At 42.9% G+C, this 21,354-nt stretch overlaps 1 protein-coding gene across 1 annotated transcript; it reads right to left on the bottom strand.

The window, feature by feature from the left end:
- Positions 1 to 1,954: 1,954 nt before the first annotated feature.
- Positions 1,955 to 18,604, bottom strand: LOC128643334 (radial spoke head protein 6 homolog A). Its single transcript, XM_053696266.1, has 3 exons — positions 18,480 to 18,604; positions 15,472 to 15,706; positions 1,955 to 2,437 (listed from the first exon to the last, which is right to left on the bottom strand). The coding sequence occupies exons 1-3, from the start codon at positions 18,578 to 18,580 to the stop codon at positions 1,955 to 1,957; spliced, it is 819 nt and encodes a 272-aa protein (XP_053552241.1). The 5' UTR covers positions 18,581 to 18,604.
- Positions 18,605 to 21,354: the final 2,750 nt, after the last annotated feature.

Here is a 21,354-nt window from a genome sequence, read left to right as displayed (position 1 = left end):
TACAGACAGACTAACCTACAGCAGATCTGTACATTAGATATAGATACAGACAGACTAACCTACATCAGATCTGTACATTAGATATAAATACAGACAGACTAGCCTACAGCAGATCTGTACATTAGATATAGATACAGACAGACAGACTAACCTACAGCAGATCTGTACATTAGATGTAGATACAGACAGACTAACCTACATCAGATCTGTACATTAGATATAGATACAGACAGACTAACCTACAGCAGATCTGTACATTAGATATAGATACAGACAGACTAACCTACAGCAGATCTGTACATTAGATATAGATACAGACAGACTAACCTACATCAGATCTGTACATTAGATATAGATACAGACAGACTAACCTACATCAGATCTGTACATTAGATATAGATACAGACAGACTAACCTACATCAGATCTGTACATTAGATATAGATACAGACAGACTAACCTACATCAGATCTGTACATTAGATATAGATACAGACAGACTAACCTACATCAGATCTGTACATTAGATATAGATACAGACAGACAGACTAACCTACATCAGATCTGTACATTAGATATAGATACAGACAGACTAACCTACAGCAGATCTGTACATTAGATATAGATACAGACAGACTAACCTACAGCAGATCTGTACATTAGATATAGATACAGACAGACTAACCTACATCAGATCTGTACATTAGATATAGATACAGACAGACTAACCTATATCAGATCTGTACATTAGATATAGATACAGACAGACTAACCTACATCAGATCTGTACATTAGATATAGATACAGACAGACTAACCTACAGCAGATCTGTACATTAGATATAGATACAGACAGACTAACCTACATCAGATCTGTACATTAGATATAGATACAGACAGACTAACCTACATCAGATCTGTACATTAGATATAGATACAGACAGACTAACCTACATCAGATCTGTACATTAGATATAGATACAGACAGACTAACCTACATCAGATCTGTACATTAGATATAGATACAGACAGACAGACTAACCTATATCAGATCTGTACATTAGATATAGATACAGACAGACTAACCTACATCAGATCTGTACATTAGATATAGATACAGACAGACTAACCTACATCAGATCTGTACATTAGATATAGATACAGACAGACTAACCTACATCAGATCTGTACATTAGATATAGATACAGACAGACTAACCTACATCAGATCTGTACATTAGATATAGATACAGACAGACAGACTAACCTACATCAGATCTGTACATTAGATATAGATACAGACAGACTAACCTACATCAGATCTGTACATTAGATATAGAGATACAGACAGACTAACCTACATCAGATCTGTACATTAGATATAGATACAGACAGACTAACCTACATCAGATCTGTACATTAGATATAGATACAGACAGACTAACCTACATCAGATCTGTACATTAGATATAGATACAGACAGACAGACTAACCTACAGCAGATCTGTACATTAGATATAGATACAGACAGACTAACCTACATCAGATCTGTACATTAGCTATAGATACAGACAGACAGACTAACCTACATCAGATCTGTACATTAGATATAGATACAGACAGACTAACCTATATCAGATCTGTACATTAGATATAGATACAGACAGACAGACTAACCTACAGCAGATCTGTACATTAGATATAGATACAGACAGACTAACCTACAGCAGATCTGTACATTAGATATAGATACAGACAGACAGACTAACCTACATCAGATCTGTACATTAGATATAGATACAGACAGACTAACCTACATCAGATCTGTACATTAGATATAGATACAGACAGACTAACCTACATCAGATATGTACATTAGATATAGATACAGACAGACAGACCAACCTACAGCAGTTCTGTACATTAGATAATGATATACAGACAGGCAGACAGACAGACTACAACAAGTAGATAGATACCTTACGAGCAGCACAGATCTGAGCCGGGGTAACTTGGGGCAGTCTAACCCATTCTGTTCCTGCCTCAGAACATACATAGTAAACATATTTATTTGCTCCCTTTCCATACTCTTCCATGGGTATCACAGGGGGGGGGCGATACGTGGATTTGGGTGGTAGGTCCTCTGCCTCTTCCGTTTCCTCCTCATCCTCATGTTCTGGCTCCTCAACCTCGTTTTCTTCCTCTTCTCCTCTCTCCTCCGCTTCATCATCCTCCCCTTCCCGGAACTGCACTTCAGCCACCAGGTAACCTCCTTCTGTCCCCAGCATCTTGCCCCAGAGGCGACAGTATTGGAGGGGATGTGTGTCTACGAGTCTCTTGAGCGCTAGACATATCTTCACTACCTCATCCCTCCCCAGACTCACGCCAGCCTGCTGGAGAAGTTGGGAAAGGTCCAGGAGATTTGGGAGTGGAGAGTCTCCCTGTACAGAAAACAAATGCAACCTGTAAATTGTCTGACAATACAGTGATACCATTTATAAAATTAGACACTAATTACATATTAAACAGATTAACTACATAGTGACGTGCTTTTGGCTTATTTTATATAGCAGCAGAGGAACTTGCCTGAATTTGTGGATATATAAATTTAGTGCTCATGATAAACATTAACATATTGATTGGTATAAGTTAGATGTCACTGATGGTCTAAGCTCCCAGATACGGGAAACCATGTTTTACTAATGATGGGTTTGCGAAAAAGATTCTTTAGTATATTACATGCTTATAATACTAATTAATGGTTTTGTAACATTGCAAAATAATAAGAATCAACAATAAAGTGTCATTTAAAATCCCAAAATATAAACCTGTCTTAATCACAAACAATAAAAAGAAAAATAAATGCTTAAAACAATGTAAATGTGCATAAAAGGATATCAAATATAATAAAAGAGCTCCAACAAATGTTGCTTGAAGATCCAAAAGATTATACCTCCAAGAATAGTGAAGTCCTGTGGTACAATATAACATCAATATCAAACTCTAGATTTAAAGGCTCACTGAGACCCCTTAGAGTCACTCAAGGATCCAGAAGCTAAATCTCTGCCCTTACTGTGACATCACAAAGATAGCTCCAAAGTATGTTTCACCAATGAACGCTTGGCTTTGTCAAGGATCCAGAAGGTAAATCTCTGCCCTTACTATGATGTCACGAAGATAGCTCCAACGTATGTTTCACCAATGTACACTTGGCTTTGTCAAGAATCCAGAAGGTAAGTCTCTGCTCTTACTGTGACATCACAAAGATAGCTCTAACATATGTTTCACCAATGAACGTTTGGCTTTGTCAAGAATCCAGAAGGTAAGTCTCTGCTCTTACTGTGACAACACAAAGATAGCTCCAACGTATGTTTCACCAATGAACGCTTGGCTTTGTCAAGGATCCAGAAGGTAAGTCTCTGCTCTTACTGTGACATCACAAAGATAGCTCTAACATATGTTTCACCAATGAACGTTTGGCTTTGTCAAGAATCCAGAAGGTAAGTCTCTGCTCTTACTGTGACAACACAAAGATAGCTCCAACGTATGTTTCACCAATGAACGCTTGGCTTTGTCAAGGATCCAGAAGGTAAATCTCTGCCCTTACTATGATGTCACGAAGATAGCTCCAACGTATGTTTCACCAATGTACACTTGGCTTTGTCAAGAATCCAGAAGGTAAGTCTCTGCTCTTACTGTGACATCACAAAGATAGCTCTAACATATGTTTCACCAATGAACGTTTGGCTTTGTCAAGAATCCAGAAGGTAAGTCTCTGCTCTTACTGTGACAACACAAAGATAGCTCCAACGTATGTTTCACCAATGAACGCTTGGCTTTGTCAAGGATCCAGAAGGTAAGTCTCTGCTCTTACTGTGACATCACAAAGATAGCTCCAACGTATGTTTCACCAATGAACGCTTGGCTTTGTCAAGGATCCAGAAGGTAAGTCTCCACCCTTACTGTGACCTCACAAAGATAGCTCCGACGTACATTTTACCAATGAATGTTTAACTTTGTCAAGGATCCAGAAGCTAAATCTCTGCCCTTACTATGATGTCACGAAGATAGCTCCAACGTATGTTTCACCAATGGAAAAGGGGGATGGAGGGGAGCGCCAACAAAGGCTGAGGTGTGGAGTTGAGAATACAGGTAATGGTATATATACCAAATATGAAGGTATATACGAAAAGGTGAAAATATGTAGATTAAAAGGTTTAAAATGTATAGAAATTTATTACACAATATGTTAAAAATCTATTTCACAATAGATAACTCAAAAAACATGTAATTACAATTAAAACTGTTCATGGATCCATGTTACAACAATTACAAGATGGAATCAAGAAATAAAGAAAGCAAATGATAAAAAAGTGGCCTGATGTGCCGAATGTTCTATAGAAGAGTAGATTTGTAGATTTGTTCAAAGTACATAGTGCATGATCTTAAAGTTACTGACAGTTTTTTCTTGTCCAAAAGAGTGATGGAAAAAACAGCGTCCTAATTCAGTGTCCAAATTAAATAGTGAAAAATGAAGAAAGTGATTGCTTAGTATAAATGTTGAAAAAATATAAAAAAATGTGAACAAGGTAAGTAAAAAATGGAAAAAATCCACAAAAATTCCACAAAAAATTGATGCAATCCTCCAAAAATTTGAAAATAAGCGAAAAAATAATCAAAAAACAGAATTTATGCTTACCTGATAGATTACTTTCTCTTACAGGTGTATTCAGTCCACGGATTCATCCTTACTTGTGGGATATTCTCAATCCCTACAGGAAGTGGCAAAGAGAGCACACAGCAGAGCTGTCCATATAGCTCCCCTCAGGCTCCGCCCCCCCCGTCATTCGACCGACGGTTAGGAGAAAAAGGAGAACCATAGGGTGCAGTGGTGACTGTAGTTATTGTAAATTAAATTTGAACCTGACTTAAATATCAGGGCGGGCCGTGGACTGGATACACCGTAAGAGAAAGTAATTTATCAGGTAAGCATAAATTCTGTTTTCTCTTACTTGGTATATTCAGTCCACGGATTCATCCTTACTTGTGGGATACCAATACCAAAGCAATAGGACACGGATGAAGGGAGGGTAACCTAAACGGAAGGCACCACTGCTTGCAAAACCTTTCTTCCAAAAATAGCCTCCGAAGAAGCAAAAGTATCGAATTTGTAAAATTTGGCAAATGTATGCAGTGAAGACCAAGTCGCTGCCTTACAAATCTGTTCAACAGAAGCCTCGTTCTTGAAAGCCTATGTGGAAGCCACAGCTCTGGTGGAATGAGCTGTAATTCGTTCAGGAGGCTGCTGACCAGCAGTCTCATAAGCCAATCGGATGATGCTTTTCAGCCACAAGGAAAGAGAGGTAGCAGTCGCTTTCTGACCTCTCCTCTTACCAGAATAGACAACAAACAAGGATGATGTTTGTCTGAAATCCTTAGTTGCCTTTAAATAGAATTTTAAGGCACGAACGACGTCAAGATTGTGTAAAAGTCGTTCCTTCCTAGAAACTGGATTAGGACACAGAAAAGGAACAATGATTTCCTGGTTAATAATTTTATTAGAAACCACTTTTAGAAGAAAACCAGGTTTAGTACGCAAAACAACCTTATCTGCATGGAACACCAGATAGGGTGAATTACACTGCAAAGCAGACAATTCAGAAACTCTTCGGGCAGAAGAAATGGCTACTAAAAACAAAACTTTCCAAGATAATAACTTGATATCTATGGAATGCAAAGGTTCAAACGGAACTCCTTGAAGAACTGAAAGAACTAAATTTAGACTCCATGGAGGAGCCACAGGCTTGTAAACAGGCTTGATTCTAACTAAGGCCTGTGCAAACACCTGGACGTCTGGTACGGCTGCCAGACGCTTATGTAACAGGATAGACAGAGCAGATATCTGTCCCTTTAAGGAACTAGCTGACAGACCTTTCTCCAATCCTTCTTGGAGAAAAGACAATATCCTTGGAATCCTAACCTTACTCCACGAGTAACCCTTGGATTCACACCAACAAAGATATTTCCGCCATATCTTATGGTAAATTTTCCTGGTGACAGGCTTCCTGGCCTGTATCAGAGTGTCTATAACTGAATCAGAGAAACCACGTTTAGCTAGAATTAAGCGTTCAATCTCCAAGCAGTCAGTTGCAGAGAAACTAGATTTGGATGCTTGAAAGGACCTTGAATTAGAAGATCCTGCCTCGATGGCAGTTTCCATGGTGGGACCGATGACATGTCCACTAGGTCTGCATACCAAGTCCTGCGTGGCCACGCAGGCGCTATCAGAATTACCGAAGCCTTCTCCTGTTTGATTCTGGCTACTAGCCGAGGGAGAAGAGGAAACGGTGGAAAGACATAAGCGAGATTGAATGACCAAGGCGCTGTTAATGCATCTATCAACGCCGCCTTGGGATCCCTGGATCTGGATCCATAAAGGGGAAGTTTGGTGTTCTGACGGGACGCCATCAGATCCAATTCTGGAATGCCCCATAGCTGGGTCAGCTGAGCAAAAACCTCCGGGTGGAGTTCCCACTCCCCCGGATGGAAAGTCTGACGACTCAGAAAATCCGCCTTCCAGTTGTCTACCCCTGGGATGTGGATTGCAGATAGATGGCAGGAGTGATCCTCCGCCCATTTGATAATCTTGGATACTTCCTTCATCGCTAGGGAACTTTTTGTTCCTCCCTGATGATTGATGTACGCTACAGTCGTGATGTTGTCCGACTGAAATCTAATGAATTTGGCCTCTGCTAGTTGAGGCCACGCCTGGAGCGTATTGAATATTGTTCTCAGCTCCAAAATGTTTATCGGGAGAAGAGATTCTTCCCGAGACCATAGCCCCTGAGCCTTCAGGGAGTTCCAGACCGCACCCCAGCCTAACAGACTGGCATTGGTCGTGACAATGATCCACTCCGGTCTGCGGAAACTCATACCCTGAGACAGGTGATCTTGAGACAACCACCAGAGAAGGGATTCTCTGGTTTCCGGTCCATTTGAATTTGAGGAGACAAATCTGCGTAATCTCCATTCCACTGTTTGAGCATGCACAGCTGCAGTGGTCTGAGATGGATTCGGGCAAAAGGGACTACGTCCATTGCCGCAACCATTAACCCAATTACTTCCATGCACTGAGCCACGGAAGGCAGAGGAATGGAATGAAGAACTCGGCAAGTATTCAACAGTTTTGACTTCCTGACCTCTGTCAGAAAGATTTTCATTTCTACCGAGTCTATTAATGTTCCCAGAAAGGGAACCCTTGTGAGCGGGGACAGAGAACTCTTTTCTACGTTCACCTTCCACCCGTGAGACCTTAGAAAGGCCAGAACTATGTCCGTATGAGCCTTGGCTCTGTGAAAGGACGACGCCTGTATTAATATGTCGTCTAGGTAAGGTGCTACTGCAATGCCCCGCGGTCTTAGTACCGCTAGAAGGGACCCTAGCACCTTTGTGAAAATTCTGGGAGCGTTGGCCAACCCGAAAGGAAGGGCCACGAACTGGTAATGTTTGTCCAGAAAGGCGAACCTTAGGAACTGATGGTTATCTTTGTGGATAGGAATATGTAGATACGCATCCTTTAGATCCACGGTAGTCATATATTGACCCTCCTGGATCATCGGCAAGATTGTCCGAATGGTTTCCATTTTGAAGGACGGAACTCTTAGGAATTTGTTTAGAATTTTTAGGTCCAGGATTGGGCTGAAAGTTCCCTCCTTTTTGGGAACTACGAACAGGTTTGAGTAAAAGCCCAATCCTTGTTCTGCAATAGGAACTGGGTGTATCACTCCCATTTTTAGAAGATCTTCTACACAGCGTAAGAACGCCTGTTTCTTTATTTGGTCTGAAGACAAATGAGAAATGTGGAACCTTCCCCTTGGGGGAGAATCCTTGAGTTCTAGAAGGTACCCCTGAGCAACTATTTCTAATGCCCAGGGATCTGGAACATCTCTTGCCCAAGCCTGAGCGAAGAGAGAAAGTCTGCCCCCTACTAGATCCGATCCCGGATCGGGGGCTACCCCTTCATGCTGTCTTGGTAGCAGGAGCAGGCTTCTTTGCCTGTTTACCCTTATTCCAGCCCTGCAAGGGTTTCCAGGTTGCTTTGGGCTGGGAAGCGTTATCTTGCTTTGCGGCAGCAGAGGTTGTGGCAGGTCCGCTCCGGAAGTTGTGAAAGGAGCGAAAATTAGCCTTGTTTTTAGCCTTAAACGGCCTATCTTGTGGAAGGGCATGGCCCTTGCCCCCAGTGATATCTGAAATAATTTCCTTCAGCTCTGGGCCAAACAGAGTTTTCCCCTTGAAGGGAATATTTAACAGTTTCGTTTTGGACGACACATCGGCCGACCATAATTTGAGCCAAAGCGCTCTTCGCGCCATGATGGCAAAACCTGAGTTTTTCGCCGCTAGCTTAGCTAATTGGAAAGCGGCATCCGTGATAAAAGAATTAGCCAGCTTTAGAGCATGAATTCTATCCATGACCTCATCGTTGGGATCGGAAATGCCTCAGTGTATACAGGGACCTCTAAAAACCTGTCCATTTTACACAATTTTTCAGGGACCACCATGGGGTCACAATCATCCAGCGTAGCTAAAACCTCCTTGAGCAGGACGCGGAGGTGTTCCAGCTTAAATTTAAACGCTAAGGAATCTGACTCTGCCTGCTGAGAAACTTTTCCTGTGTCAGAAATTTCTCCGTCAGACAGACTGTCCCTCACTGCTACTTCTGAGTTTTCTGAGGGTACTACAGATAAATTATCCAAAGCTTCAGATTGCTCATCCTCTGTATTTAAAACTGAGCTATCGCGCTTTTTGGGAAAAAACAGAATTTATGCTTACCTGATAAATTACTTTCTCCAACGGTGTGTCCGGTCCACGGCGTCATCCTTACTTGTGGGATATCTCTTCCCCAACAGGAAATGGCAAAGAGTCCCAGCAAAGCTGGCCATATAGTCCCTCCTAGGCTCCACCCACCCCAGTCATTCGACCGACGGACAGGAGGAAATATATATAGGAGAAACCATATGGTACCGTGGTGACTGTAGTTAGAGAAAATAATTCATCAGACCTGATTAAAAAACCAGGGCGGGCCGTGGACCGGACACACCGTTGGAGAAAGTAATTTATCAGGTAAGCATAAATTCTGTTTTCTCCAACATTGGTGTGTCCGGTCCACGGCGTCATCCTTACTTGTGGGAACCAATACCAAAGCTTTAGGACACGGATGAAGGGAGGGAGCAAATCAGGTTACCTAAACGGAAGGCACCACAGCTTGCAAAACCTTTCTCCCAAAAATAGCCTCCGAAGAAGCAAAAGTATCAAATTTGTAAAATTTGGCAAAAGTGTGCAGTGAAGACCAAGTCGCTGCCTTACATATCTGGTCAACAGAAGCCTCGTTCTTGAAGGCCCATGTGGAAGCCACAGCCCTAGTGGAGTGAGCTGTGATTCTTTCAGGAGGCTGCCGTCCGGCAGTCTCATAAGCCAATCGGATGATGCTTTTAAGCCAAAAGGAAAGAGAGGTAGAAGTCGCTTTTTGACCTCTCCTTTTACCAGAATAAACAACAAACAAGGAAGATGTTTGTCTGAAATCTTTTGTAGCCTCTAAATAGAATTTTAGAGCACGGACTACGTCCAAATTGTGTAACAAACGTTCCTTCTTTGAAACTGGATTCGGACATAAAGAAGGTACAACTATCTCCTGGTTAATATTTTTGTTAGAAACAACCTTAGGAAGAAAACCAGGCTTAGTACGCAAAACCACCTTATCTGCATGGAACACCAGATAGGGCGGAGAACACTGCAGAGCAGATAACTCTGAAGCTCTTCTGGCAGAAGAAATTGCAACCAAAAACAAAACTTTCCAAGATAGTAACTTAATATCTATGGAATGTAAAGGTTCAAACGGAACCCCTTGAAGAACTGAAAGAACTAGATTTAGACTCCAGGGGGGAGTCAAAGGTCTGTAAACAGGCTTGATCCTAACCAGCGCCTGAACAAATGCTTGAACATCTGGCACAGCTGCCAGTCTTTTGTGTAGTAAGACAGATAAAGCAGAGATCTGTCCCTTTAGAGAACTTGCAGATAATCCTTTCTCCAAACCTTCTTGTAGAAAGGAGAGAATCTTAGGAATTTTTATCTTATTCCATGGGAATCCTTTGGATTCACACCAACAGATATATCTTTTCCATATTTTATGGTAAATCTTTCTAGTTACCGGTTTTCTGGCCTGAACCAGAGTATCTATCACAGAATCTGAAAACCCACGCTTCGATAGAATCAAGCGTTCAATCTCCAAGCCGTCAGCTGGAGGGAGACCAGATTTGGATGTTCGAATGGACCCTGAACAAGAAGGTCCTGTCTCAAAGGTAGCTTCCATGGTGGAGCCGATGACATATTCACCAGGTCTGCATACCAAGTCCTGCATGGCCACGCAGGAGCTATCAAGATCACTGAGGCCCTCTCCTGATTGATCCTGGCTACCAGCCTGGGAATGAGAGGAAACGGTGGAAATACATAAGCTAGGTTGAAGGTCCAAGGTGCTACTAGTGCATCTACTAGAGTCGCCTTGGGATCCCTGGATCTGGACCCGTAGCAAGGAACCTTGAAGTTCTGACGAGACGCCATCAGATCCATGTCTGGAATGCCCCATAATTGAGTTATTTGGGCAAAGATCTCCGGATGTAGTTCCCACTCCCCCGGATGGAATGTCTGACGACTCAGAAAATCCGCCTCCCAGTTTTCCACACCTGGGATGTGGATCGCAGACAGGTGACAGGAGTGATCCTCCGCCCATTGAATTATTTTGGTCACTTCTTTCATCGCCAGGGAACTCCTTGTTCCCCCCTGATGATTGATATACGCAAAGGTCATCATGTTGTCTGATTGGAACCTTATGAATCTGGCCTTTGCTAGCTGAGGCCAAGCCCTGAGAGCATTGAATATCGCTCTCAGTTCCAGAATGTTTATCGGGAGAAGAGACTCTTCCCGAGACCATAGACCCTGAGCTTTCAGGGATTCCCAGACCGCGCCCCAGCCCACTAGACTGGCGTCGGTCGTGACAATGACCCACTCTGGTCTGCGGAAGCTCATTCCCTGGGACAGATGGTCCAGGGTCAGCCACCAACGGAGTGAATCTCTGGTCTTCTGATCTACTTGAATCATTGGAGACAAGTCTGTATAGTCCCCATTCCACTGTTTGAGCATGCACAGTTGTAATGGTCTTAGATGAATTCGTGCAAAAGGAACTATGTCCATTGCTGCAACCATCAACCCTACTACTTCCATGCACTGCGCTATGGAAGGACGAGGAACAGAATGAAGCACTTGACAAGAGCTTAGAAGTTTTGATTTTCTGACCTCTGTCAGAAAAATCCTCATTTCTAAGGAATCTATTATTGTTCCCAAGAAGGGAACTCTTGTCGACGGAGACAGAGACCTTTTTTCTATGTTCACCTTCCATCCGTGTGATCTGAGAAAGGCTAGAACGATGTCTGTATGACAGGGACGACGCTTGTATTAGAATGTCGTCCAAGTAAGGTACTACTGCAATGCCCCTCGGTCTTAGAACCGCTAGAAGGGACCCTAGCACCTTTGTGAAAATCCTTGGAGCAGTGGCTAACCCGAATGGGAGGGCCACAAACTGGTAATGCTTGTCCAGAAAAGCGAACCTTAGGAACTGATGATGTTCTTTGTGGATAGGAATATGTAGGTACGCATCCTTTAGATCCACGGTAGTCATAAATTGACTTTCCTGGATAGTGGGTAGAATCGTTCAAATGGTTTCCATCTTGAACGATGGTACCCTGAGAAATTTGTTTAGGATCTTCAAATCCAAAATTGGTCTGAAAGTTCCCTCTTTTTTGGGAACTACGAACAGATTGGAATAAAATCCCATTCCTTGTTCCTTTATTGGAACTGGATGTATCACTCCCATCTTTAACAGGTCTTCTACACAATGTAAGAATGCCTGTCTCTTTATTTGGTTTGAGGATAAGTGAGACATGTGGAACCTTCCCCTTGGGGGTAGTTCCTTGAATTCCAGGAGATAACCTTGAGAAACTATTTCTAGCGCCGAGGGATCCTGAACATCTCTTGCCCAAGCCTGAGCAAAGAGAGAGAGTCTGCCCCCCACTAGATCCGGTCCCGGATCGGGGGCTACTCCTTCATGCTGTTTTGTTAGCAACGGCAGGCTTCTTGGCCTGCTTACCCTTGTTCCAGCCTTGCATCGGTTTCCAGGCTGGTTTGGGTTGTGAGGCATTACCCTCTTGCTTAGAGGATGCAGAATTAGAGGCCGGTCCGTTCCTGAAATTGTGAAAGGAACGAAAATTAGACTTATTTTTAGCCTTGAAAGACCTATCTTGTGGAAAAGGTGTGGCCCTTTCCCCCAGTGATGTCTGAAATAATCTCTTTCAATTCTGGTCCAAATAGAGTTTTACCTTTGAAAGGGATGTTAAGCAATTTTGTCTTGGATGACACATCCGCTGACCAAGACTTTAGCCAAAGCGCTCTGCGCGCCACGATAGCAAACCCTGAATTTTTCGCCGCTAATCTAGCTAATTGCAAAGCGGCATCTAAAATAAAAGCGTTAGCCAATTTAAGTGCGTGATCTTAATGAAATTTTCACCACATGATCCTAATACTTTGAAATGATTGCACACAAATTTTCAAATCAATTAACCCCTTATTGCCCAAACCAGAGCAAAATGAAGTAAACAACCGTTTTAACCCACTACAGTATGATGCCACAGTCTTTGCTGTGGCTTTACCTTCCTTTAGGGTTATTTGCAGAAGAAAAATAAGCCTCCCTGAAGTCCTCTTGTACTCTGAAGGCTCTACACGTGAAGCTGCATGAAGCTATCTTGCAAATCAACTGCGCAACAGAGGCGCGAAAATGAGGCCCCCTCCCTCTTCCTTCCAGAGTTATGGGGCCTTCCTGAGTCAAATTAAACGTCTTTCAATATGCCAGGCATAATAAAAAAAAACAAAAATGTTACCAACGTTTAAAACGCTTGATAAATACCAGATTACCCCAATAAAGTAATCGATTTAGCCCATTACAGTTTCTACCAGTATTAAAGCCCTTAACTGAAGCCATCATTCTATACTGTGTCTCAGAAAATGGCTTCCCTTCCCTCATGGGATTTCTGTCAGTCTTCTAGCACTACCAAGTCTTGTTAGAAAAAATGACTGAGCATACCTTAAGCAGTATAAGCCTGCAAACTGTTCCCCCCAACTGAAGTTCTCCGGTACTCAACAGTCCTGTGTGGGAACAGCCATGGATTTTAGTTACAACATGCTAAAATCTTTTTCCCCTCAGCAGAAATCTTCATCACTTTCTGCCTCAGAGTAAATAGTACAAACCGGCACTATTTTAAAATAACAAACTCTTGATTGAAGAAATAAAAACTACAAATCTAACACCACATACTCTTTACCTCTCCCGTGGAGATGCTACTTGTTAGAGCGGCAAAGAGAATGACTGGGGGGGCGGAGCCTGAGGGGAGCTATATGGACAGCTTTGCTGTGTGCTCTCTTTGCCACTTCCTGTAGGGATTGAGAATATCCCACAAGTAAGGATGAATCCGTGGACTGAATACACCAAGTAAGAGAAATACATATTAACTGTTGAATGTCTGGAAATCCAGTGTTTCCAAAGTGATAAAGTGGTTTTCAGTGCAAAGGAAAAGTGGTTGAGTGTTGATATAATACAAACAAAAAGAATTGTATAAAAAACCTGTGAAAGAAAACAAACAATACTATAACATATACCAACTGTTAAGTTCATATATCAGTAGTATGCTTACTCAAATCTGTCGACGCGTTTCGGCCATATAATACTAGTAGTCTTGATAAAGGCCAGGATTATATGGCCGAAACGCGTCGACAGATTTGAGTAAGCATACTACTGATATATGAACTTAACAGTTGGTATATGTTATAGTATTGTTTGTTTTCTTTCACAGGTTTTTTATACAATTCTTTTTGTTTGTATTATATCAACACTCAACCACTTTTCCTTTGCACTGAAAACCACTTTATCACTTTGGAAACACTGGATTTACAGACATTCAACAGTTAATATGTATTTTTTATTATTTTTTCACTTATTTTCACATTTTTGGAGGATTTCATCAATTTTTTTTGGAAATTTTGTTGATTTTTTCCATTTTTTACTTACCTTGTTCACATTTTTTTATATTTTTTCAACATTTATACTAAGCGATCACTTTCTTCATTTTTCACTATTTAATTTGGACACTGAATTAGGACGCTGTTTTTTCCATCACTCTTTTGGACAAGAAAAAACTGTCAGTAACTTTAAGATCATGCACTATGTACTTTGAACAAATCTACAAATCTACTCTTCTATAGAACATTCGGCACATCAGGCCACTTTTTTATCATTTGCTTTCTTTATTTCTTGATTCCATCTTGTAATTGTTGTAACATGGATCCATGAACAGTTTTAATTGTAATTACATGTTTTTTGAGTTATCTATTGTGAAACAGATTTTTAACATATTGTGTAATAAATTTCTATACATTTTAAACCTTTTAATCTACATATTTTCACCTTTTCGTATATACCTTCATATTTGGTATATATACCATTACCTGTATTCTCAGCTCCACACCTCAGCCTTTGTTGGCGCTCCCCTCCATCCCCCTTTTCCATTATCTTAACTGTTGGGTCCACTAGGGAACCCGCTGAGGGGAGCTAGAGGTATTTCCCCTTTCCCCTTCCCATTTGTTTAGCGCAGGGTATACATCCCTATTTCATACTATGTTTCACCAATGAACACTTGGCTTTGTCAAGAATCCAGAAGTTAAGTCTGCGCCCTTACTGTGACGTCATGAAGAAAGCTCCAACATATGTTTCACCAATGAAAGTTTGGCTTTGTCAAGGATCTTTGACAAAGCCAAGCGTTCATTAGTGAAATGTACGTCGGAGCTATCACCAGTGAGCGCACCTACAACATGCTACAAGCAGGAAGGACCCAGGTAATACAAGTTAGTGGGCGCTGTCTGGTCCCACAAATAAGATCTTTAGTCCCGATAATTTTTTTAATTGTCTGAACACCAACAATACTTTATAAAAAGTAACATTTCACACTTGTGCCACTAGAGAAATGAGCAAACTAAACGTATAACAGAGAAAATGCTGCATAAGAAGAGCACTGAACTAAGCAGAGACACAAATCCTCTCCCTGGAAGTGGGTCAACTGGACTGGCTGCTATAGCGCTAACATGATCCAGATGCTCCGCCCCCAGCGACACAAGGAAATAGACAAAAACGTTATTCTTAACATTATATGGTTTGTACAGAGAATATGTGACTTGTGTTAAACTGATTTAAACTTTATTTATCCGTGATCCCCCATACTTATATTTAGCTATAATAATTACAATATAATTTACCAAAAAAGTAAAAACTACTATTTGAACTAAAATGGGGAGACTTGTTAGAAGTTTATGAGCCACTTACTATATCTGCGTCCCCCTCAGTCTCCTGCCCCTCTCCAGTTCCATGGCTGAAGAGAGCACGTTGCATGTCGGCCTTAATGTAAGTGTGCGGGTCCTCTCTCTGTGTGCGAAGCGCGTCAGGTCCCTGTTCGAGTCTAGACCATTGTATCTCTGTACTGAGCTCCCTGAGAGACTCCAGTGCATGAGGAGGGCGTTCAGACAAGATACGAGAAAGGAGGGTGGAGAGGTGCTCATACCTGTGAAATGTACCCTAAAATTATTAACCTATTCAGTATTCCCAAAACTTAACCCAAAATCAAAGCCTCACCAATCCCGACCTCCCTGCTAATTCATATAGTGACCCCCGACCTACCTGCACATTCATACACTGACCCTCGACCTCCCTGTGCATTCATACACTGACCCCCGACCTCCCTGCACATTCATACACTGACCCCCGACCTCCCTGCACATTCATACACTAACCCCGACCTACCTGCACATTCATACACTGACCCCCGACCTCCTTGCGCATTCATACACTGACCCCTGACCTCCCTGCACATTCATACACTGACCCCCGACCTCCCTGCACATTCATACACTAACCCCGACCTATCTGCTAATTCATATAGTGACCCCCGACCTCCCTGCACATTCATACACTGCCCCCGACCTCCCTGCGCATTCATACACTGACCCCTGACCTCCCTGCACATTCATACACTGACCCCCGACCTCCCTGCACATTCATACACTGACCCCGAAATCCCTGCTAATTCAAATAGTGACCCCCGACCTCCCTGAACATTCATACATTGACCCCAGACCTCCCTGCACATTCATACATTGACCCCCGACCTCCCTGCACATTCATACACTGACCCCCGACCTGCCTGCGCATTCATACACTGAACCCCGACCTCCCTGCGCATTCATACACTGACCCCCGACCACCCTGCACATTCATACACTGACCACCGACCTCCCTGCGCATTCATACACTGACCCCCGAGCTCCCTGCACATTTATACACTGACGCCGACCACCCTGCACATTCATACACTGACTCCGACCTCCCTGCGTATTTATACACTGACCACAACCTCCCTGTGTATTTATACATTGACCCCCCTGCACATTTATACAGTGACCCCTGACCTCCCTGTGCATTTATACACTGACCCCCGACCTCCCTGCACATTCATACACTGACCCTCAACCTCCCTGCGCATTTATACACTGACCCCCGTTCTCCCTGCACATTTATACACTGACCCCCGACCTCCCTGCGTATTTACACACTGACCCCCGACCTCCCTGCACATTTATACACTGACCCCCGACCTCCCTGCGCATTCATACAATGACCCCTGACCTCCCTGCACATTCATACACTGACCCTTGACCTCCCTGGGCATTCATACACTGACTCCCGACCTCCCTGCGCATTCATACACTGAACCCCGACCTCCCTGGGCATTCATACACTGACCCCTGACCTCCCTGGGCATTCATACAGTGACCCCCGACCTCCCTGGGCATTCATACATTGACCCTCAACCTCCCTGTGCATTTAAAAACTGACCCTCAACCTCCCTGCACATGTATACACTGACCCCCGACCTCCCTGCGTATTTATACACTGACCCCCGACCTCCCTGCACATTTATACATTGACCCCTGACCTCCCTGCGCATTCATACACTGACCCCCGATCTCCCTGCTCACTTATACACTGACCCCCAACCTCCCTGCACATTTATACACTGACCCTTAACCTCCCTGGGCATTCATACACTGACTCCCGACCTCCCTGCGCATTCATACACTTATCCCTGACCTTCCTGGGCATTCATACACTGACCCCCGACCTCCCTGCGCATTCATACACTGACCCCCAACCTCCCTGCGCATTTATACACTGACCCTTGACCTCCCTGGGCATTCATACACTGACTCCCGACCTCCCAGCACATTCATACACTGATCCCTGACCTCCCTGGGCATTCATACACTGACCCCCGACCTCCCTGCGCATTCATACACTGACCCCCAACCTCCCTGGGCATTCATACACTGACCCCCGACCTCCCTGCGCATTCATACACTGACCCCCAACCTCCCTGCGCATTTATACACTGACCCCTGACCTCCCTGTGCATTCATACACTGACCCCTGACCTCCCTGGGCATTCATACACTGACCCCTGACCTCCCTGCACATTTATACACTGACCGCTGACCTCCCTGCACATTCATACACTGGCCCCCGACCTCCCTGCGTATTTATAACCTGGCCCCCGACCTCCCTGCACATTTATACACTGACCCCCGACCTCCCTGCACATTCAAACACTGGCCCCTGACCTCCCTGCACATTTATACACTGACCCCCGACCTCCCTGCACATTTATACACTGACCCCCGACCTCCCTGCACATTTATACAGTGACGCCCAACCCCCCTGTGTATTTATAAACTGACTCCAGATTTCTCATGACCAATCCTGTGACCTGCTGCAAAATTTTTGAAGGTCGACCTTAAATTGCCTCTACTCCATCCTGTAACCTCAGAACTGCCCCAAAACACCTATAGGTTGCCCCAGACTAATCATGTGACCCCAGATTGCCCCTTGACTCAACCAGAGACCCCATACTCAGAGACTCATCCCAGATTGCTCCCCATAAATGCCCTAAACTCACAAGGTTACCCCACAGATGCCCCACACTCACAGGGTGACACCACAGATGTCCCACACTCACCCAGTAACCCCACAGATGCCCCACACTCACAGAGTGACTCCCCAGATGCCCCACACTCACTCAGTGACCCCACAGATGCCCCACACTCACAGGGTGACTCCACAGATGCCCCACACTCACTCAGTGACCCCACAGATGCCCCACACTCACAAGGTGACCCCACAGATGCCCCACACTCACAAGGTGACCCCACAGATGCCCCACACTCACAAGGTGACCCCACAGATGCCCCACGCTCACAAGGTGACCCCAGTCCCATACTTACACACTGACTCCTGATGTGTCCGTCTGCAGTAAGAAGGCTTTAGCATTGCGTATCTGCAGCTCAAGTGGGTCCAGAGACTGAGGTAAGTGACCATGAGACATCCTGTGCGCCTTAGTATTGCCTGTATTATCTGTATACACAAACATAAGTACAGAGGCTGTATCCTGTCACACACTATGTGCTACCTTAGTATTGTCTGTATTATCTGTATACACAAACATAAGTACAGACGCTGTATCCTGTCACACACTATGTGCTGCCTTAGTATTGTCTGTATTATCTGTATACACAAACATAAGTACAGACGCTGTATCCTGTCACACACTATGTGCTGCCTTAGTATTGTCTGTATTATCTGTATACACAAACATAAGTACAGACGCTGTATCCTGTCACATACTATGTGCTGCCTTAGTATTGTCTGTATTATCTGTATACACAAACATAAGTACACACGCTGTATCCTGTCACATACTATGTGCTGCCTTAGTATTGTCTGTATTATCTGTATACACAAACACAAGTACAGACGCTGTATCCTGTCACATACTATGTGCTGCCTTAGTATTGTCTGTATTATCTGTATACACAAACATAAGTACACACGCTGTATCCTGTCACATACTATGTGCTGCCTTAGTATTGTCTGTATTATCTGTATACACAAACACAAGTACAGACGCTGTATCCTGTCACACACTATGTGCTGCCTTAGTATTGTCTGTATTATCTGTATACACAAACATAAGTACAGAGGCTGTATCCTGTCACACACTATGTGCTACCTTAGTATTGTCTGTATTATCTGTATACACAAACATAAGTACACACGCTGTATCCTGTCACATACTATGTGCTGCCTTAGTATTGTCTGTATTATCTGTATACACAAACATAAGTACAGACGCTGTATCCTGTCACATACTATGTGCTGCCTTAGTATTGTCTGTATTATCTGTATACACAAACATAAGTACAGACGCTGTATCCTGTCACACACTATGTGCTGCCTTAGTATTGTCTGTATTATCTGTATACACAAACATAAGTACAGGGGCTGTATCCTGTCACACACTATGTGCTGCCTTAGTATTGTCTGTATTATCTGTATACACAAACATAAGTAGAGACGCTGTATCCTGTCACATACTATGTACTGCCTTAGTATTGTCTGTATTATCTGTATACACAAACATAAGTACAGGGGCTGTATCCTGTCACACACTATGTGCTGCCTTAGTATTGTCTGTATTATCTGTATACACAAACATAAGTAGAGACGCTGTATCCTGTCACATACTATGTGCTGCCTTAGTATTGTCTGTATTATCTATATACACAAACATAAGTAGAGACGCTGTATCCTGTCACACACTATGTGTTGCCTTAGTATTGTCTGTATTATCTGTATACACAAACATAAGTACAGAGGCTGTATCCTGTCACATACTATGTGCTGCCTTAGTATTGTCTGTATTATCTGTATACACAAACATAAGTACAGGCGCTGTATCCTGTCACACACTATGTGCTGCCTTAGTATTGTCTGTATTATCTGTATACACAAACATAAGTACAGAGGATGTATCCTGTCACATACTATGTGCTACCTTAGTATTGTCTGTATTATCTGTATACACAAACATAAGTACAGAGGCTGTATCCTGTCACACACTATGTGCTACCTTAGTATTGTCTGTATTATCTGTATACACAAACATAAGTACAGACGCTGTATCCTGTCACATACTATGTGCTACCTTAGTATTGTCTGTATTATCTGTATACACAAACATAAGTACAGGGGCTGTATCCTGTCACACACTATGTGCTGCCTTAGTATTGCCTGTATTATCTGTATATACAAACATAAGTACAGACGCTGTATCCTGTCACATACTATGTGCTGCCTTAGTATTGTCTGTATTATCTATATACACAAACATAAGTAGAGACGCTGTATCCTGTCACACACTATGTGTTACCTTAGTATTGTCTGTATTATCTATATACACAAACATAAGTAGAGACGCTGTATCCTGTCACATACTATGTACTGCCTTAGTATTGTCTGTATTATCTGTATACACAAACATAAGTACAGGGGCTGTATCCTGTCACACACTATGTGCTGCCTTAGTATTGTCTGTATTATCTGTATACACAAACATAAGTAGAGACGCTGTATCCTGTCACATACTATGTGCTGCCTTAGTATTGTCTGTATTATCTGTATACACAAACATAAGTACAGACGCTGTATCCTGTCACATACTATGTGCTGCCTTAGTATTGTCTGTATTATCTGTATACACAAACATAAGTACAGACGCTGTATCCTGTCACATACTATGTGCTGCCTTAGTATTGTCTGTATTATCTGTATACACAAACATAAGTACAGACGCTGTATCCTGTCACATACTATGTGCTACCTTAGTATTGTCTGTATTATCTGTATACACAAACATAAGTACAGACGCTGTATCCTGTCACACACTATATGCTGCCTTAGTATTGTCTGTATTATCTGTATCATATGTGCTGCCTTAGTATTGTCTGTATTATCTGTATACACAAACATAAGTACAGAGCTGTATCCTGTCACATACTATGTGCTGCCTTAGTATTGTCTGTATTATCTGTATACACAAACATAAGTACAGACGCTGTATCCTGTCACACACTATGTGCTGCCTTAGTATTGTCTGTATTATCTGTATACACAAACATAAGTACAGACGCTGTATCCTGTCACATACTATGTGCTGCCTTAGTATTGTCTGTATTATCTGTATACACAAACATAAGTACAGAGGCTGTATCCTGTCACATACTATGTGCTGCCTTAGTATTGTCTGTATTATCTGTATAC

Source organism: Bombina bombina, unplaced genomic scaffold, assembly GCF_027579735.1.
Source record: "Bombina bombina isolate aBomBom1 unplaced genomic scaffold, aBomBom1.pri scaffold_1119, whole genome shotgun sequence".
In the NCBI taxonomy this organism is placed as follows: domain Eukaryota; kingdom Metazoa; phylum Chordata; class Amphibia; order Anura; family Bombinatoridae; genus Bombina; species Bombina bombina.
Note: the sequence above shows the minus strand (reverse complement) of the source record. Positions and strands in the feature narration are given on the sequence as shown.